A 16,319-nucleotide genomic window follows, 5' to 3' on the forward strand; every position below is an offset into this window, starting at 1 on the left:
TCCACAAAAATAGTCTTTTTTCAGTTGACTTGTATTTAACTAGGTAGATCAAGTGAGAACTCAATTCTTTTTTAACTTGGGGAATCAAAGTGGGTAGGGAATGCAATGGACTTAGCAGCCAATCAGATATAGAGGGCATGATTAGGTGGCCAGATGTGGAGTGATGTTTTTCCTTTCTTTGGGGGAGGTCGGGTTGGCAAGGACACTGGGGTTAACATTCCTACTCTTTGTGAAGAATGTGCCACCGGATCTTTAATGGCCGCAGAGATCCAGACACAAGCGGCTCTCTCCCTCAGCGCGGAGCATGAATGACTCAGCGGGAATGTGACAGAGCTTCTTGGGAATGTGGTACTGAGCGGCCGTGAGTCACCCGCTTTCCCAGGGACTGAGCCACAGGCCGCGAGAGTCGCGCTTGTGCTGTCAGTGTTTACAGTGGGCGGGGCTCTGAGGGAGCAGAAAGCGGACACTGCAGGCATGCGCATCAACAGGATTCAATTAAACAGAAACACGCACACGAGCGTACGCGCTCACACGTGCACGCACAGACACACACGGACACACACACACATGCACATACATGCACGCACACAGATGGAGACAGACAGACAAGCACAGTTGTTTTATGTGCTGTAATGAGTTGGAACGTGCCAACACACAAATATTTGTAAGTGTTGCTCTTTGACATGTTTTTATTGATTGTGCTACCTCTTGGCCAGGGCTTCCTTGCAAAGGAGATTATTTATCTCAGCTGGACTTTCCTGGTGAAATAAAGGCTAAATACAGTCTCCCCTGCCCCCACACACAAATGGACTTGGCCCATCTCTAGATTTACAGGTGTAATCTTTGGCACAAAGGTTTAACCACGTTTGTGTTGACAGCACTGCCCTGCAGTAGAAGTGCATTTTGTCTCCTCAAGGGTAAATCCACACCAAGGTAAGGGACGGGCACGGGGAGATCTTACATAAGAAACATCGGCTCATCCGTCGCCAGGTTAATGGCTTTCCGCTGAACACGCTTACATATGCCACGCTGTACGTATGTGACAACACGTTCTATTTCTGATGGACGTGACACATATACACCCCCATCCCAACCATCTCCTGTCTGCTAGAACAAGGGCACGGGGCGCATGGGGCAGCACCCCCAAAACAGCCCTGTCAGGGGGAAGATTTAAAGAGATCCCATGAATGCCTAACCAGTCATGCAAGGGCTAAGCATTCATGGACCACCAGTCTGGAAAGGTGCCAACACCAGCCTTGAAACCTCGGGTTTTTTCTGAGCGGGAAAATGTACTGTTGACATGGCTAAAATAAACTGACACAGGCCTAGATAAAGTCACCCTTGGCTGTTGACTGATAACAAAACGCAAGTGTTTATTTTTCTTCATAGCTTGGCAAGATCACCAAAACATCTTCATTTACAAGTCAGTGCGAATGGCGATCGCTGACTGAATCCAGGCCATTGCAAATGGTACTAGAATGCAACAGATTCAGTAAAAACGACAGAGCCCCCCTTCACCTCTTCTGCAGGTCTGATCCCCAGGTGTGGGGAAGCTGGGACGGCCATGAAGGCAAGCCTGTCTAACGGCGTTAGGTGTGCCGCTGAAACACGCTGGGTGTGGAGCTCATCGCCGACTTCCCATCCTGACCATTGTTAACAGCTGACTGTCGCAAGCCATTTAAAAGTCTTCTTAAGAGCTGCCTAGTGCAGGCTGAGATAAAATAAATACATTTCACCAGACAGTGAGACCCGTCAGTCATGAAAACAGAAATCTTCCAAGAAGAGACCAGAACGGGTTGTGGATGGGAAAGCTACAGAGATGTGAGCATGCTAAGTGAGCATGCTCTATTTTGTGTGTGTGTGTGTGTGTGTGTGTGCACGTTTTTGTTCTGCTCCCGGTGCATTCTGGGTACCTTGTTTGTCACAGTGTTGATTGCCAGCGTGGGAGAGGCACTTCCAGGGATGATGCAGTCCATTCCCCGCGAGTCTGAGTCCCTGATGTACGGAGGGGAGGCCTGGGGAGACACAGACAGGAATCACTTCCAGGTCAGTGTCAAAAAGGAGGAAGTCCTACAGAGGAAGCTCTGATCCACCAACACACTTCCTCTTATCCACACTTAAAAGGGCACCTTTTAAACACATTTCATTCTCCCTTGGTCTAATATGGTACAGAAATACACAAAGACCTGCAGGAAATGCTTTCATTCATAAATAAGCCAATATTCACCTTTATTTAGGTCATAATAAAAGTAATGCAGTGCTTTATTTAGTTCATATTAAAGTAATATGGAGGGGGAAATGGAGAATGCGAGTGTGCCTGGAGCAGAGAGATAACTCCACTGCCCCTCTCCCACACTGTTCCCTGTAAGAGGGCTGCATTCATTAAGCAGGGTTTTAATTCAGCCGCGCAGAAAAGGGAGATTTCCCAAAGTCTGGCTTTTTCATGTAAATAAATAAGTCTGGTGATGGGGGGCAGAGAAAAAAATGGAGAGAAAGAGAAAAGGAGAGAAAACTGGAGGAAGGAGAGAGGGAAAGAGACATAAAGGAGGACGTGGGTACTCTCAGCACAGAGGGCATACAGAATTAATTGCCTGTGATCTGTAAGCTCCATGGAAGTCTATCGAAAGAATAAAGGTCCCATTCATCCTAAATTACAGACCCATAAAACCGTACGACAGGATGCATCGCAGGTGTTGCCAAATATCAATAAAGCAATGCAAGAACTGCCTCAGAGACACTGAAAATGAGCTAATTCCAGACCTGGGTCGAATATGTATTTGTTTTGGATTCAAATACCTTTCTGTGCTCTATTGATCTTGCCTGGTGTAACTGAGTCTGCCAATATGACCAGAAGGCGAGGTTTGCACTTTTTGAGAGTATTTCATTGGTTCCAATAGACACCAGACAAGATCAGTAATGCGTACGAAAGTATTTGAATCAAAAACAAATACGTATTTGACCCAGGTCTGACTAATTCCATCCCCGGATCAGTTTGCTGTAGACCTCAACCCAACACCACTTGGCGCAGAATCCTGAGATCAATTTAAGAACAATGATTTTTACAGAATGGAAAACACCTCTCTTCTGAGCTGCAGCACCTGGAGATGGACTCTGACTATAAGCTGATGGCCAAGGCAAGCACCTGCAGTCATCGGCACGGAGCGCAAAGCCTGAAACCCCAAGCTGCCGTCCGTGGGATGGTGCACTAACGCTAAGACGCTAATCTCCAGTAAGCAGGGTGGATGGGCGCTGCTAACGCATCTGGCGGCTGGATCAAAGGCCCCCTGTGATGGCCTGACGCAACCCTGCTCGTTAAGGTGAAAGCGGGCGCTGGACGTGCACACAGCCCCCAGGACGGCTCCTGCAGGACGGCCTGTACATGATGCAAGGAGCCCGCGAGCGTAAGCAATACTGCTGTCCTGCGCAGAGCTATGCCTCTAACACTGACACTGAGCCGCTCGCTCCCTCTAACACTGAGCCGCTCCCTCTAACACTGACACAGAGCCGCTCCCTCTAACACTGACACAGAGCCGCTCGCTCCCTCTAACACTGACACTGAGCCGCTCCCTCTAACACTGACACAGAGCCGCTCGCTCCCTCTAACACTGACACTGAGCCGCTCCCTCTAACACTGACACAGAGCCGCTCACTCCCTCTAACACTCACACTGAGCTGCTCCCTCTAACACTGACACAGAGCCACTCGCTCCCTCTAACACTGACACTGAGCCGCTCCCTCTAACACTGACACAGAGCCGCTCACTCCCTCTAACACTGACACTGAGCCGCTCGCTCTAACACTGACACTGAGCCGCTCCCTCTAACACAGAGCCGCTCCCTCTAACACTGTTACTGAGCCACTCCCTCCCTCTAACACTGACACTGAGCCGCTCGCTCTAACACTGACACTGAGCCGCTCCCTCTAACACTGAGCCGCTCCCTCTAACACTGACACTGAGCCGCTCCCTCTAACACTGACACTGAGCCGCTCCCTCTAACACTGACACTGAGCCGCTCCCTCTAACACTGACACTGAGCCGCTCCCTCTAACACTGACACTGAGCCGCTCCCTCTAACACTGACACTGAGCCGCTCCCTCTAACACTGACACTGAGCCGCTCCCTCTAACACTGACACTGAGCCGCTCCCTCTAACACTGACACTGCGCCGCTCCCTTTAACACAGACACTGAGCTGCTCCCTCTAACACTGACACTGAGCCGCTCCCTTTAACACAGACACTGAGCCGCTCCCTCTAACACTGACACTGAGCCGCTCCCTCTAACACTGACACTGAGCCGCTCCCTCTAACACTGACACTGAGCCGCTCGCTCTAACACTGACACTGAGCCGCTCCCTCTAACACTGAGCCGCTCCCTCTAACACTGACACTGAGCCGCTCCCTCTAACACTGACACTGAGCCGCTCCCTCTAACACTGACACTGAGCCGCTCCCTCTAACACTGACACTGAGCCGCTCCCTCTAACACTGACACAGAGCCGCTCCCTCTAACACTCACACTGAGCCGCTCCCTCTAACACTGACACTGAGCCGCTCCCTCTAACACTGACACTGAGCCGCTCCCTCTAACACTGACACTGAGCCGCTCCCTCTAACACTGTTACTGAGCCGCTCCCTCTAACACTGACACTGAGCCGCTCCCTCTAACACTGACACTGAGCCGCTCCCTCTAACACTGACACTGAGCCGCTCCCTCTAACACTGACACTGAGCCGCTCCCTCTAACACTCACACTGAGCTGCTCGCTCCCTCTAACACTAAGCCGCTCACTCCCTCTAACACCGACACAGAGCCGCTCCCTCTAACACTCACACTGAGCCGCTCCCTCTAACACTGACCCAGAGCCGCTCCCTCTAACACCGACACAGAGCCGCTCCCTCTAACACCGACACAGAGCCGCTCCCTCTAACACCGACACTGAGCCGCTCCCTCTAACACTGACACTGAGCCGCTCCCTCTAACACTGACACTGAGCCGCTCCCTCTAACACTGACACTGAGCCGCTCCCTCTAACACTGACACTGAGCCGCTCCCTCTAACACTGTTACTGAGCCGCTCCCTCTAACACTGACACTGAGCCGCTCCCTCTAACACTGACACTGAGCCGCTCCCTCTAACACTGACACTGAGCCGCTCCCTCTAACACTGACACTGAGCCGCTCACTCCCTCTAGCACCTTCCACTTAAATCAAGACAAACAATCACAGCGGATCAAGAACATGACAAACTCCAGCAAAACAGTAAATATCCATCAAGGAGATAAACGGCAAAAATATGAGCGAAGCATGGAAAAGTATGTATGTGTGCGTCTGTGTGTACCCCTCTACACTTGTGTGCATGAGTCTGCAAGTGTGCGCGTATGTGTGTGTGTGCGTGTGTGTGTATGAGTGTGTGTGCATGTGTTTATGTGTGCATGTGTTTATAAGTATGTGTGTGTGTGTGTGTGTGTGTGTGCATGAGTGTGCGTGTGTGTGTGTATGTGTGTGCGTGTGTGTGTGTATGAGTGCGCGTGTGTGCATGCCTGCGTGTCTGCACTGTCCAAAATGATCCGTAAGAGTAACATGCCTATATCACACTGAAGTGGACATAAAACCTAATGGTGACAAGCAAGAGTCAATAAAATGGCCATTAGCTTGCATCATAGCATCAAGCTCGTAAAGCATATAATGCTCTGTAAAAGGCACTGGGCCTTCACAGGTGTACTTCAATATTATGGCTACATTACGTAAGAGGATCCTGAACAGAAATGCAAAGATGTGAGATGTTTACTGCAGTCCACACGAGCTGAAGATAATTAAAGAAGCTCCTGCTGGATGTAACCGTGGCAGAATGCTGCATTAATGGATGTTTGCAATAAAAATCTCTGCACAACCCAATGCGTGTAATGACTGCAAGGGGCAGAGTTTATCATCAATAATCCACACTGCTTCAGGCTGACCTCGGTCTCTCCACAAGCCATTTCTCCAGTAGCCGCAGGGAAGCCAGAGGGGTGCCCGCTGTGTGTGTGTGTGTGCGTGTGCGCATTAAATCACGCAAAGTTGGATTACGGTGACAGGAGTGTGGAGATCGAATGATGAATGATTAACACCAAAAAATGAATTCAGTAAACACTGAATTTCAGACTCTCTTGCAAGTACGAATCAGAATTTTTTCACTCAATTTTTAAAAATAATTTGGTGCATTCATTTCTTTTACAGTCACTGTCTACAGACATAGCCCTTCTTTCTTTTGTATGTACATTAAGAGAGATTTGACTATGACAGAAGGACCAGGAGCAAGTTTATGTTATGGCAAAGACGCCCTTAAATAAACAAAGATCCACACTGGTAAATCACCACACAACAGTGCAACAGCAGCAGTATATAATTTTAGCCCATCGCTTGAAGCAAGGTCAGAAGAGAGGGAGAGCCTGTAAGAATTTGCAATCAGAGAGCGGTAAACAGCAGTTACAGTAAACAGAATGTCTGTTCTGCTATTGTTGAAGGGTGTCGCTGCCCCCCCCTCTCCTATTCTGGAAGCGCCTATTGAACTGTGCTCACTTTACCAGTGCTACGGGTACCTATTTAGGCAGCTGAATCGACAAAGCTGATTGGCCCCCAGCAGCAGGCTCCCGGCCACAGCAAATGGCAAAGCCTAGACTCACATGGGAGATTCTATAAAGGTGGTAGTGTACTTCATAAGAAGGCTAAATTGAACCATTATTGACACGCCAGTGGGGGGGCGCAGATTCAGATTTGTGATAACCACGGGAAATATGGATGTGACGATGTTTGCCCCTATAAACACAAAACAACAATGGCTGTGATAAGGGAACAGAAACATTGATGAATAAACGTTTGTCTATTCCAAGTGATTTCAAATGACAATGATTTCAAAATCACTTCATTTATCAGTGTAAAAAAAGATGGTATGTCCGTCCACTCAATCAGTTGAGGAGACGGGATGCAGCCAACGCAGCCACCCATGTGGTATTTTAGACCAATTGTAGGCAAACTCCACATTGACGTCGGTGTGAGAAAACTTCGGCTGGTTTGGCCAGCAGGGACGCGCTCAACGCGGTGGTCGAAAGTCGATGCGGAGTTTTGTTTTCTCCACAAACGCGCCATTTTACATCATTTAGCAGGACCGAGCCGAAGTTCCTTCCCACAGTGAGTACACAGCCACCTACAGGCTGGTCTCCACTCGGGTGTGGAAAGCGGTTTGAGGCCCTCACCTGTTCCTCCGACCGCGGCCTCTTCTTGGGTCTGCTGGGCAGAGCGTCCTCCTTTGGGTTTGTGTCGATCGCCCAGTAGGACCCCTGGAACCGGGAGAGACCAGACATCAGCAGGGCACAACATAACATACACGGCCTGCATGGAAGCACACGCACACAAACACACACGCACACACACACGAGTGCGCACGCGCACACACACACAAGCAGTCACACACACAAAGACATCACCCCCCCCCCCCCCCCCCTTCCCAAAATACACACTCACTCACGCACACTGCCAGTCAGTCACGCACTACTAGACCAACAGTGAAGAAGGGCTCAAGAGGCTAACGGACGTGAAGGTCTTTTCTGAAGGACATGAAATTAATGGTTTCCAGAGCTGTTCCTCAGGCAAGTGAGTTTTGGCAAGGTGGAACATCTTCATGAGAAAGGAGATACCCTTTGGTGGTAGTGTGGTCAAAATGCCATCAGGTGCTTGGTACCGTTAGTGATGTCAGACGAGCAGGAGAGAAACCTTCCAGCGTCTCCACAGGTAGGAGAGAGAGGAGAATCATAACACGCCAGTGGTAGGCCTGCTTCATACTGGCCGTGTCTGTGGAGCCGATTCCGCTCGGAAATGTATTCTGTATTTTGTAGAGCAGTTCCCAGGAGTTTTAATATCAGAAGACTAAGGAATTTTTTTTTGCATTCAGCCCCATATTTAGGCTCCAGTGGCGTATGGAGTCTCGCAGACAGTTTTATCAGTCTGCATTTGAGGGTCTGCAGCAGGAGTCTTTGTCTGTGCGTCCGTCTGTAGGAGCCATCTGTGTCCGTTCACCTGTAGGGGGATTCAGTCTCTCTCTGAATGGTAGAGCAGCACTGTTCTCGGGCCTCTCCAGAGTGCCATCGAAAAACGACCTCACGGGGACCCAGACAGACTCCAGAATTCCACCGCATCTGCAGTCTACTGATATTAGTGTCGTTCTGAGGGGACGGAGACAGCTCCGCCGCGGACGAAGACAGCTCCGTGCACCGGCTTCTCAGAAGGACCGACAGTCTCCGCACCTGGGGCTCCAATGTGTGGTTCAAACGCGGTTTGAAATTGCCCTGTGGTAAAGGACGCACAATGTGCATCCACAAGCATGGTTCTAGCGCTATGCTACTGATTCAAGCGCTCTTCAAGACCTTTCAAGGTCTCTTTCCCACAAATTCAAGGACCCAATAAAGCTATACAGTATGAAAGTGTGGCAAACCACCAGTAAAGCAAAATAAAAATGGAATATCCCAGAATCAGCCTTAGACCTCACTCAAAAGCTCACTTGCAATAGAATGTGGATTCTGATCCAAGACTAGTTCATAAGACCAAAATGTAACTGTAACTGTGGATATGAAGCTTGCCGGGATGAATACCAAAATCTCTCCACAAAAAAGTCCAGCGCTTTGAAGTGCCAATGTCAAAATTGGGTAATTTGAGTGCTTGAATGTATTTTTCAAAATTGAAGGCCTCTAAAAGATTCTCAAGAAGATTTGGTAGCTGGACCTCTGTATATGTAGCTGTGCAAGTTTCCATGGTTTAATATATTTATGTGGTTTCACCATGTAACCATTGCCTTTGGGCACTCAGATTATTTAACTGCCATTATTCATCTCCTCTTTGAGGAGAAAATGCTGTGTAGCATAAGCAAAGGAGAAAAGCTCACCTTTCCAGGGTCGTCTTTAGAGCGAGGTACTTTAAGGAAACACTTGTTCAGGGACAGATTGTGTCGAATCGAATTCTGTAGAAAGAGGGAGAGCAAACAACGAACGTTAATGATGTCAGCAAACTGTTTTCAATGGGAAAATAAAACTTTCCATACCCTGAATGTTGCAAAGTAAAGCTTAAAACTTCTGTCACAAATACTGCTCTGAAACCTCAGGGCTCATACTCTATACGAGTGCATATAAAACTTCTAACAAACTCATAGAATAGGATGCTTTCTAATATTCATAGTGCCAGCAATAATGAATACATACAAGAAAGATCAAAGGCTAAGAATGTTCCCCCTAAAGCTTTAATATGTCACAGGTTTGTGACTGCATCTTGTGTAAATCAAAAATAACAACATCCTTAAGGGTGCAGAAAAAGGCACAAAAAAAGTCAAGAGCAATAAACTACATCATAAAAACAACCGGCACGAGAAATTAGAAAATGTCTCCATGCCAATTTTTAAAAACTTAAAATAGAAAACAGAGGGACGTGCCAAAAATTGGTCCGATTTCACACACACAATCGAGCTTCAAAGGCCCGACCAGCCTGTGCAGCCCACAGACGCTTGTGAGTCATAGAGGGGTCAGTGGAAAAGAGAGCACCCATACAGATCAGGGACAGAAAGGCTACAGGCTTGTCTGTCAACATCCATAGCCACGCCCATGGGGAAAACCAACGCCAGTCGACGCCGACAGCGACCCGGGCGGAATGCTAGACGCGACACGCCGACAAGCAAAACAAGAGTACGGCGCACCGTTACACGTGTTCCCAAATGTTCCGAGGCGTAACGGGAGATAAGGCGCTGAGCGCACCCACCCCTGCATTCCTGGCGCGCGAGTCACCGATGTTTTCTGGTTGGCCAGGGTGGGCTCCCTCACCCACGCACTGCGGCGGCTACACTGAGCTCAGAGAGGCGCTCAACCTGAAGTCGCAACATTTCGCGGCGCTAGTTTATGGGGTAAGTTAAATACGTCGTGAGGACCACTCACACATTAGCAGTGCGCTGAAAAAAGGCACAAAGGCTGCTCTGTTCTAAGGGGCGATAGACCGGCGTTTTGTAGTCATTCGTTTTCTTTCTCAGGCTCATTTATGCCTCCGTTTAAATGCGCCTCCAACAGACCGCACAGATTCGGACCGTCTCCCCTGCTTCTGCGAAAATGTCACACTAAACGCTCAAATTCCTCCTCTCCAGCTCTGTCCACATGCCCGGAATTCAAACAGGGAATCTGAACAAGTCAAGGAATTTTTCCAAGTCATTTCCTATATCAGCGCCCCATTGATCACAAGACCTATTAACCTGATATTTTCCTCTGCAAAATGGAACCGTTTACTTATTTGTAATTAGACAGTATTCATTTCCTATCCCTCTTGGAGAAATTTAACTGGTGTGTCGTGTTATGTCATGCCATATCAATAGAACAGTTACACCAATGTTTACTGCACAGATATTGCACATAATCAAGAGTGAAAATACTACTTTGTCATTTAAAAATAGGCTGCCTGTATTCCTCTCTCTTGAAGAACATAAAACCAGAGAAAGGATGCCATTGCAATTATATTTTTAATTTGTGTACATAAGAAAAACACGGCATCCAAAGCGGAACAAATCTCAGCAGCCACCCTAACATTTTTAGCGGGACCCAAATAGAGATTTCTGTACCCATGTCCTGTATGCCTAAATAGAGCCGATTTGCTTACGATGATCACTGTGCCAGTGTGTTAGTGTGTCACAGCACAGACACGACACTGCGGAAGACAGACCACTCCGTGGGGAAGGCAGAGGATGGAAATCTGACACTATGGGGGGGGAGGGGGGGCAGTGGCCTGATTATCTTGGGCTGGGGGGACCAAGGAGCCGTTTCTTCCTGCATAGGCTGAATCACTTGCAGGCATGCAGACAAACAGTAAAACGAACCGTTTTGCCATTTACTGCAGACACAACAGGACCCCTGCTCACACCTTCACTGTAACTCACTCACTCAAAAACTGCAGGGCTCCCGGTCAAATTGAATCCATGTTCTGTAAATATTCCAACAAATCTGATACTCAGGCCGTCTCATGGAAGCGATGACTGCATCTCATTTTCACACCACAACCTGTATCCGCCCCAGTGCCCACTCAACCGGCTGACTCCCCACCCACCTCCATCCAGCTCTCATATCTCCTTCATACGTCTCCTGCCAGCTCCCATACCTCCTCTGCGCTTATTCCCCTCTCTAATCCTCACAGCCTGTGTGTGCTCAGGTCATTCAGTCCTCACTTGCCAGACCCACCGCTGGGCTGGTGGACTCCACAGTGAGGAGGAGCAGTCACTGGCTGCCCGAAGCTCCCGAACTGAGAGGCCGTAGCAGCGCTTCAACCGATCGATACGTAATTGACCGAGTGCATTTTCACAGTTGGAGCGTCCCGAAGCTCGGAACAGAGGAGGTATTCAACAGGGAGTCAGGGAAACCAGAAAAACCTGCACCCATTAGAGGGAAAAAAGAAGCCCCGATCTCAGAAAAAAACACCGTTCAAGAGACACTCCTGGAAAACAGTGGCTAAGAAAACAAACAGAAGAACAGAAACAAGTAAAGGCCTGTAAATGGGAATATCCATCAGGTGATAAAATAAAGCCAGAGAAGTGCACTGTGGGGCTCAGGGATAACCATCATTAGGGAAACGGGGGGCTCCTCATACACCGCCCCGGACTGCAGGCTTCAGCACTGAACCGCATTACAGACTTAATAAATCACAATAAATCAAACGCAACACCAGTTTACCCAGCAAAGTTTATTTTTCCCCTCATTAGTTCCTCCTTAAAAGGAACTTCTTTTTTTCTCCCGCTCTCTCTTCGCTAGACTCGCTCGTGGCCTGATGGGAATTCCATGCGCCTTCTGGAAACTGGAAAACATTCACTTCCACCTGTAGCGCGCTGCTGAAAATCTGTAGCGAAATTAAGACTTAAGAGTTTTTCTTCAGGAAAACACAGCGGCCCTTCTTAGGAAAGGGGAAAAGATCTCCGTTTTGGAGAGCACCTCAAGCGGACAAACTCGCACAACACTGTTCGGCGCTAATTAGCCGCTCCCGAGAGGTAAGAAATGTCAGGTGAGTGAGCCTGCGGAGCAAAGGAGAGACAGAGGTCAGCCCTGCGGTTATTCTCCCATACTGCTTTGCTGCAAACGCATCCTGCGGCCCTGGAGAGTTACCGTTTTATAATCCTGTAAAAATCTTTCTGATTCTTCGGATGCCATTCTGTCCCTGAAGAGCGGAACCACTGAGCTGTGGAAAGCAAGCAGCATATCGGATCCCAGTCCGGAACAAAGACAATCTGTCAGTGGGCCCGGTTCCCTTGCTCACGGGCAATTAAAGGGTCATATATTTACCACAGAGAGCAGAAAACCACAAGGCTTTCAAACCTAACGTTTGGTAACTTTGAGCTAATGCGGTCAACGTAAAATAAGATATTGAGAAAATTAGCTTGACGGCAGGAAAGTGTGCTAAGCTCCACTGCAAAACAATCAAAGTCATGTTGACAAAAAGCTCTGAGGGTCAACTGCTGCTTGGTTGAGTTCGGAGTATCTACAGGTTTTTTTTCATCATTTCTGGGAAACATTCAGTTATGAAATTCTTCAGTGAAACCCTAACGCTTGTTGGATTTTCATTTTTAAAAAATACAGTTTTTCTGTAGAAATAATAAATGGACACAAGGCATAAAGTGCATTTTAGTAAGTGGGCGTCATTATTTTAGGCTGTTGGGAGTTTCCGTGGGAGAAAGAAGATAGGCTACACGCTCTTTTGAAGCAAACCGGATGACAGAACATCATTAAAAATGGAACTACAACAGAATACCATAAAAAAGTGCTTCTTATTAAACTGTGCTCTGCAAAACGCAAGGAAAAGATACGGCTCCAAAAGTATTGCTGTGGCCACCTAATATCTTTTAATATGAAAGGACAGACAAATATGTATTTCTAATAAAGTGAACAGTTTGCTGCTGCAGCACAATAAAAGCCAAGGTGAAAGCACAGGAACTCCTCCAGCCTCTAATTAACCAAAGCAAAACAAGGGAGCCGTGGACGATTTTATGAATCTCTGATGAAGATATTCCATAATATGTGTGAAGTATTGTGGTAATTAAACTTTACAGCCCTTTCTGCAAAATGAGATGAGGCCTCGGGGAAACGGTTAATTCCGTTCTTAAATTAAACTCGTACTTCTTTCGACCGCGTAATACGCAATAAATAAATAAATAGCCGTTATCAACGCGCTAAAATAAGTTAATTGTATGGGTCTGATTTTAGGCCATGGTAACCGCCCTTCTGCTCCACTGATATTGTTAGTGAAATCCAGCACGTGAACGCAGACATCATACGTCTGCTTTGAAAGTAGCCGAGCACCTACAGGCAAAACGCATTCCGTTTTAAAAAAAAATCATTCTCATAAAGCAAACGAGTAAAACAGACAATAAAAATAAAACAAGGCCATTAAAGGAATGTGCAGGTGAGGGGAGAAACCCAGAGTGGCTAATAAAAAAATAAAAAAAACCTTACTGTGAGTATATTAAGTGAAGGTAAAGAATATATTTTGGAACGAAGCAGGATGAAGATTTTATTCAGCTACGGAGGGAGTATCGGAAGAGACGTAGAGCTCCGTGAGAAATAAGAAGCCTGACTGACGTGTTAATGAAGCGGCTAGGTGGTCTAGCCGAAATCCAGTGCAATTTTGTACATACTGGTGTGTTCTGTAGCGTTTTGCATTAGTACATGTACAACGTGTATTGTCACAGTGTTTTCCTGACCAGAGATTTACTCTTCTTTTAAAGTATTAGCATGCAAAAACCTGTCGTCTTTTGCTGTACCATGTTTTTGTTTGCTTAGTAGCGGAGTGATGCGGGGTGCAAACGACTCGGGAACTTCTCCCGACAGGCAGTGCGTTTTTGCGAAAGAACATGAAATGGGGAAACTCCTGTTAACAGGCTGCTAGTGTTTTTCTTGACTGCCAGTGCTTTTGGACTGGTAGTAAAGCTTTTTAAAAGTATGAACTAGATGGATTACCTTGACAGAACGGGGGATTAAAAAAGCCATTCAAGGTTACAGTTGTGGATGCACCCTACACCATTTGGACTTTAATTTAAAGGACTGTCTAGTCGGATGGCAATTTCTCCCTTCAATGAATGGTTTAGGAAAATACCTTGCACAACCCTCATTCCTTTGATGAAATATGCCTGATAAATAAGATGCAGATATGTACCAAAGAATGGTTTGGCTCATAGTTAATGAACTGTGCTGGCTAGAAGATCAAAAGGTTACTTTGATGTATACAAATACAACAATGATTCACCACCAAGCCACAGGAAAACAGCAGGCAATCCCCGATCCAAAAGGCTGATGATACGCTGCTAAATGAACTCTCTCTCCATGTCCCTTTCGGCTCCTTTCCACTACCCCAACGTTTCCCTTTTCACTTATTCATCCGTCCGGCTCATCCAGTCCCCTTCCCTCTCCTCGTTTCTGCCTCTCGCTCGTCTCCCCCCCCCCCCCCCCCCCCACCTCTCCGGTCCATTCCCCCCCCCCACTTGTCACTACCTCTTCTGGCCCTGACCCCATCTGCTCCCTCTCGCTCCCGCTCTGCTGTGGTGGTGTCCCGTCCCTGTCCATCCCCCGGCCGCAGCCTCTCTCTCCTGCTCTTGGTTCCAGGCCCGAGTCATTTTCTGGAGGCCGTTAGTCAGATCGGCTCGTTAACTATCAGACAGCAGTAAAGAACCCTAAATACAATAAATTAAAAAAAACACCAGTGTGCCTAACGCAGGTAAGAGCCCTGTGCAGGAACCGCCCGACCCGCGCAGGTAAGAACCGCACGCGGCCCACGGCACACAGTGTGTTTGGGTTTTGCTTTTCTGGTTTTTGGCTAAAACATAGAAATCGGAGCACGGCGCTAGAGCGGGGAAACGTTACGGGCGAAGTCCCGTCTCTCCGAGAGGCCAAACTTTTTTTGACTGGAAGCCTCGCAGAGAAGCTCAACTGCAATTAGCCCCGTCCCTGTCCCCCGCCCCGCGCCGCGGAGCCCCAGTCCCAGCCCGCGCCCCGCCGGTGATAAATCAGCGTTAACACCGGCTGACTCAACACTGCTGAGCGAGACCGCCGCGGCTCTCACAGAGCCCTGCGCTTGTTCTGTGGGAGCGGACCCATTTCATCCCCTGTAATAACACACTAAATATACTACTCATCACTTACTGTGGGGGTAGGGGGGGGTCTCTAGTGAAGAAGCAGGCAATTAGGTGGCTGTTACAACTGAACAGGACTGCAGCTCTGGGCGTCTGGAAAAGCCTTTCCCCAAACTTCCTGCAGGCATTACGGTGGACCGACGGCCACGCGACCCCTGCGGAACATCCTTAAAGACGCCCAGGGCCCCCGGACTGTTCCACTCTAACGGTCAAATGTAATCAAGGCTAATTAAACAGAATTATTCAACAGCCGCAGCAGTAATGGCCTGAATATAACAATATCTTTAATCGCCGACAGGAGAATAGCTCATCTGCAGCACAAAGTGTCCTGAGTGGGGGCAGACGTGTGGCGTAGCCCGTGGGGCGGCAGAATGGGAAGCCTTACACAAATTCCCCCCGCACAGGTGGGGGTTCGATCCCCACCGTGGGACCTTCTCAGCTGCGGCCCCTTCTCTATCCCTTACTTTCTCTGCTGTCTACCTTTTGACCAGTCTGAATAAAGGTGGGGGGGGGGGCAGTCCACTCTATAAGGGGTGCTTCTGAACTGTGAGGCAGGGGAAGCGGACTTCAGACTCAACGCAGAGGCTGTGAGCACACTGGCACCGTCCTCCGTGCTCAGAATATGGCTGTTTCACGCTTCCTCTTCCTGTTACAGCTCCCAGGTTTAAAAAAAATCAGCATTTGTGCTCCCCATGGCGTGACCAAAAGAAACATTTTTTTCCTTCATTATCAAAGTTAATTTAGAATAGTCAAGCACATTGCAGAGAATAGGCCATTAGCAATATAATCCAACAACCAAGTTGGAACATTACATTAATATATGTAAAGGCCTTATATATACCCACAGGCCTCTAAACCATCAGTATGCTCCTATATACACAAATACATACCCCTCTACACACACACACACACACAGATGGGCCAAACTACAAGTAAATGAGCAAATTGTTAATCATGTAGAAAAAAATGTAACCAGAAAATAGTAAATTCTTGTCTTACGAAAACTAAGGGGCAATTAATAAATAATAAAAATTTAAAACAGCAAATGTTACATTGTGTTTGTGCCTGTGTGGCACATACATAGGTTTTTGTACATTTGCCCACTCATATTTGGTGTAGTCATACCTTGAATACACAAGGAAAACTCAGTTC

At 47.8% G+C, this 16,319-nt stretch overlaps 1 protein-coding gene across 4 annotated transcripts in view; it reads right to left on the bottom strand.

The window, feature by feature from the left end:
• LOC118211187 (forkhead box protein J3-like) overlaps positions 1-16,319 on the bottom strand; it is a 63,559-nt gene that overhangs the window by 11,226 nt on the left and 36,014 nt on the right. For all 4 annotated transcript variants that reach the window (XM_035388142.1, XM_035388144.1, XM_035388140.1 and 1 more), the window contains exons 3-5: positions 8,916-8,990; positions 7,234-7,317; positions 1,914-2,015 (exon numbers count right to left, since the gene is read on the bottom strand). In XM_035388142.1, coding sequence (XP_035244033.1) covers positions 1,914-2,015; positions 7,234-7,317; positions 8,916-8,990 — 261 coding nt within the window. The remainder of the gene's footprint in view (positions 1-1,913; positions 2,016-7,233; positions 7,318-8,915; positions 8,991-16,319) is intronic.

The sequence above is a fragment of the Anguilla anguilla genome, chromosome 13 (assembly GCF_013347855.1).
Source record: "Anguilla anguilla isolate fAngAng1 chromosome 13, fAngAng1.pri, whole genome shotgun sequence".
In the NCBI taxonomy this organism is placed as follows: Eukaryota; Metazoa; Chordata; class Actinopteri; order Anguilliformes; family Anguillidae; genus Anguilla; species Anguilla anguilla.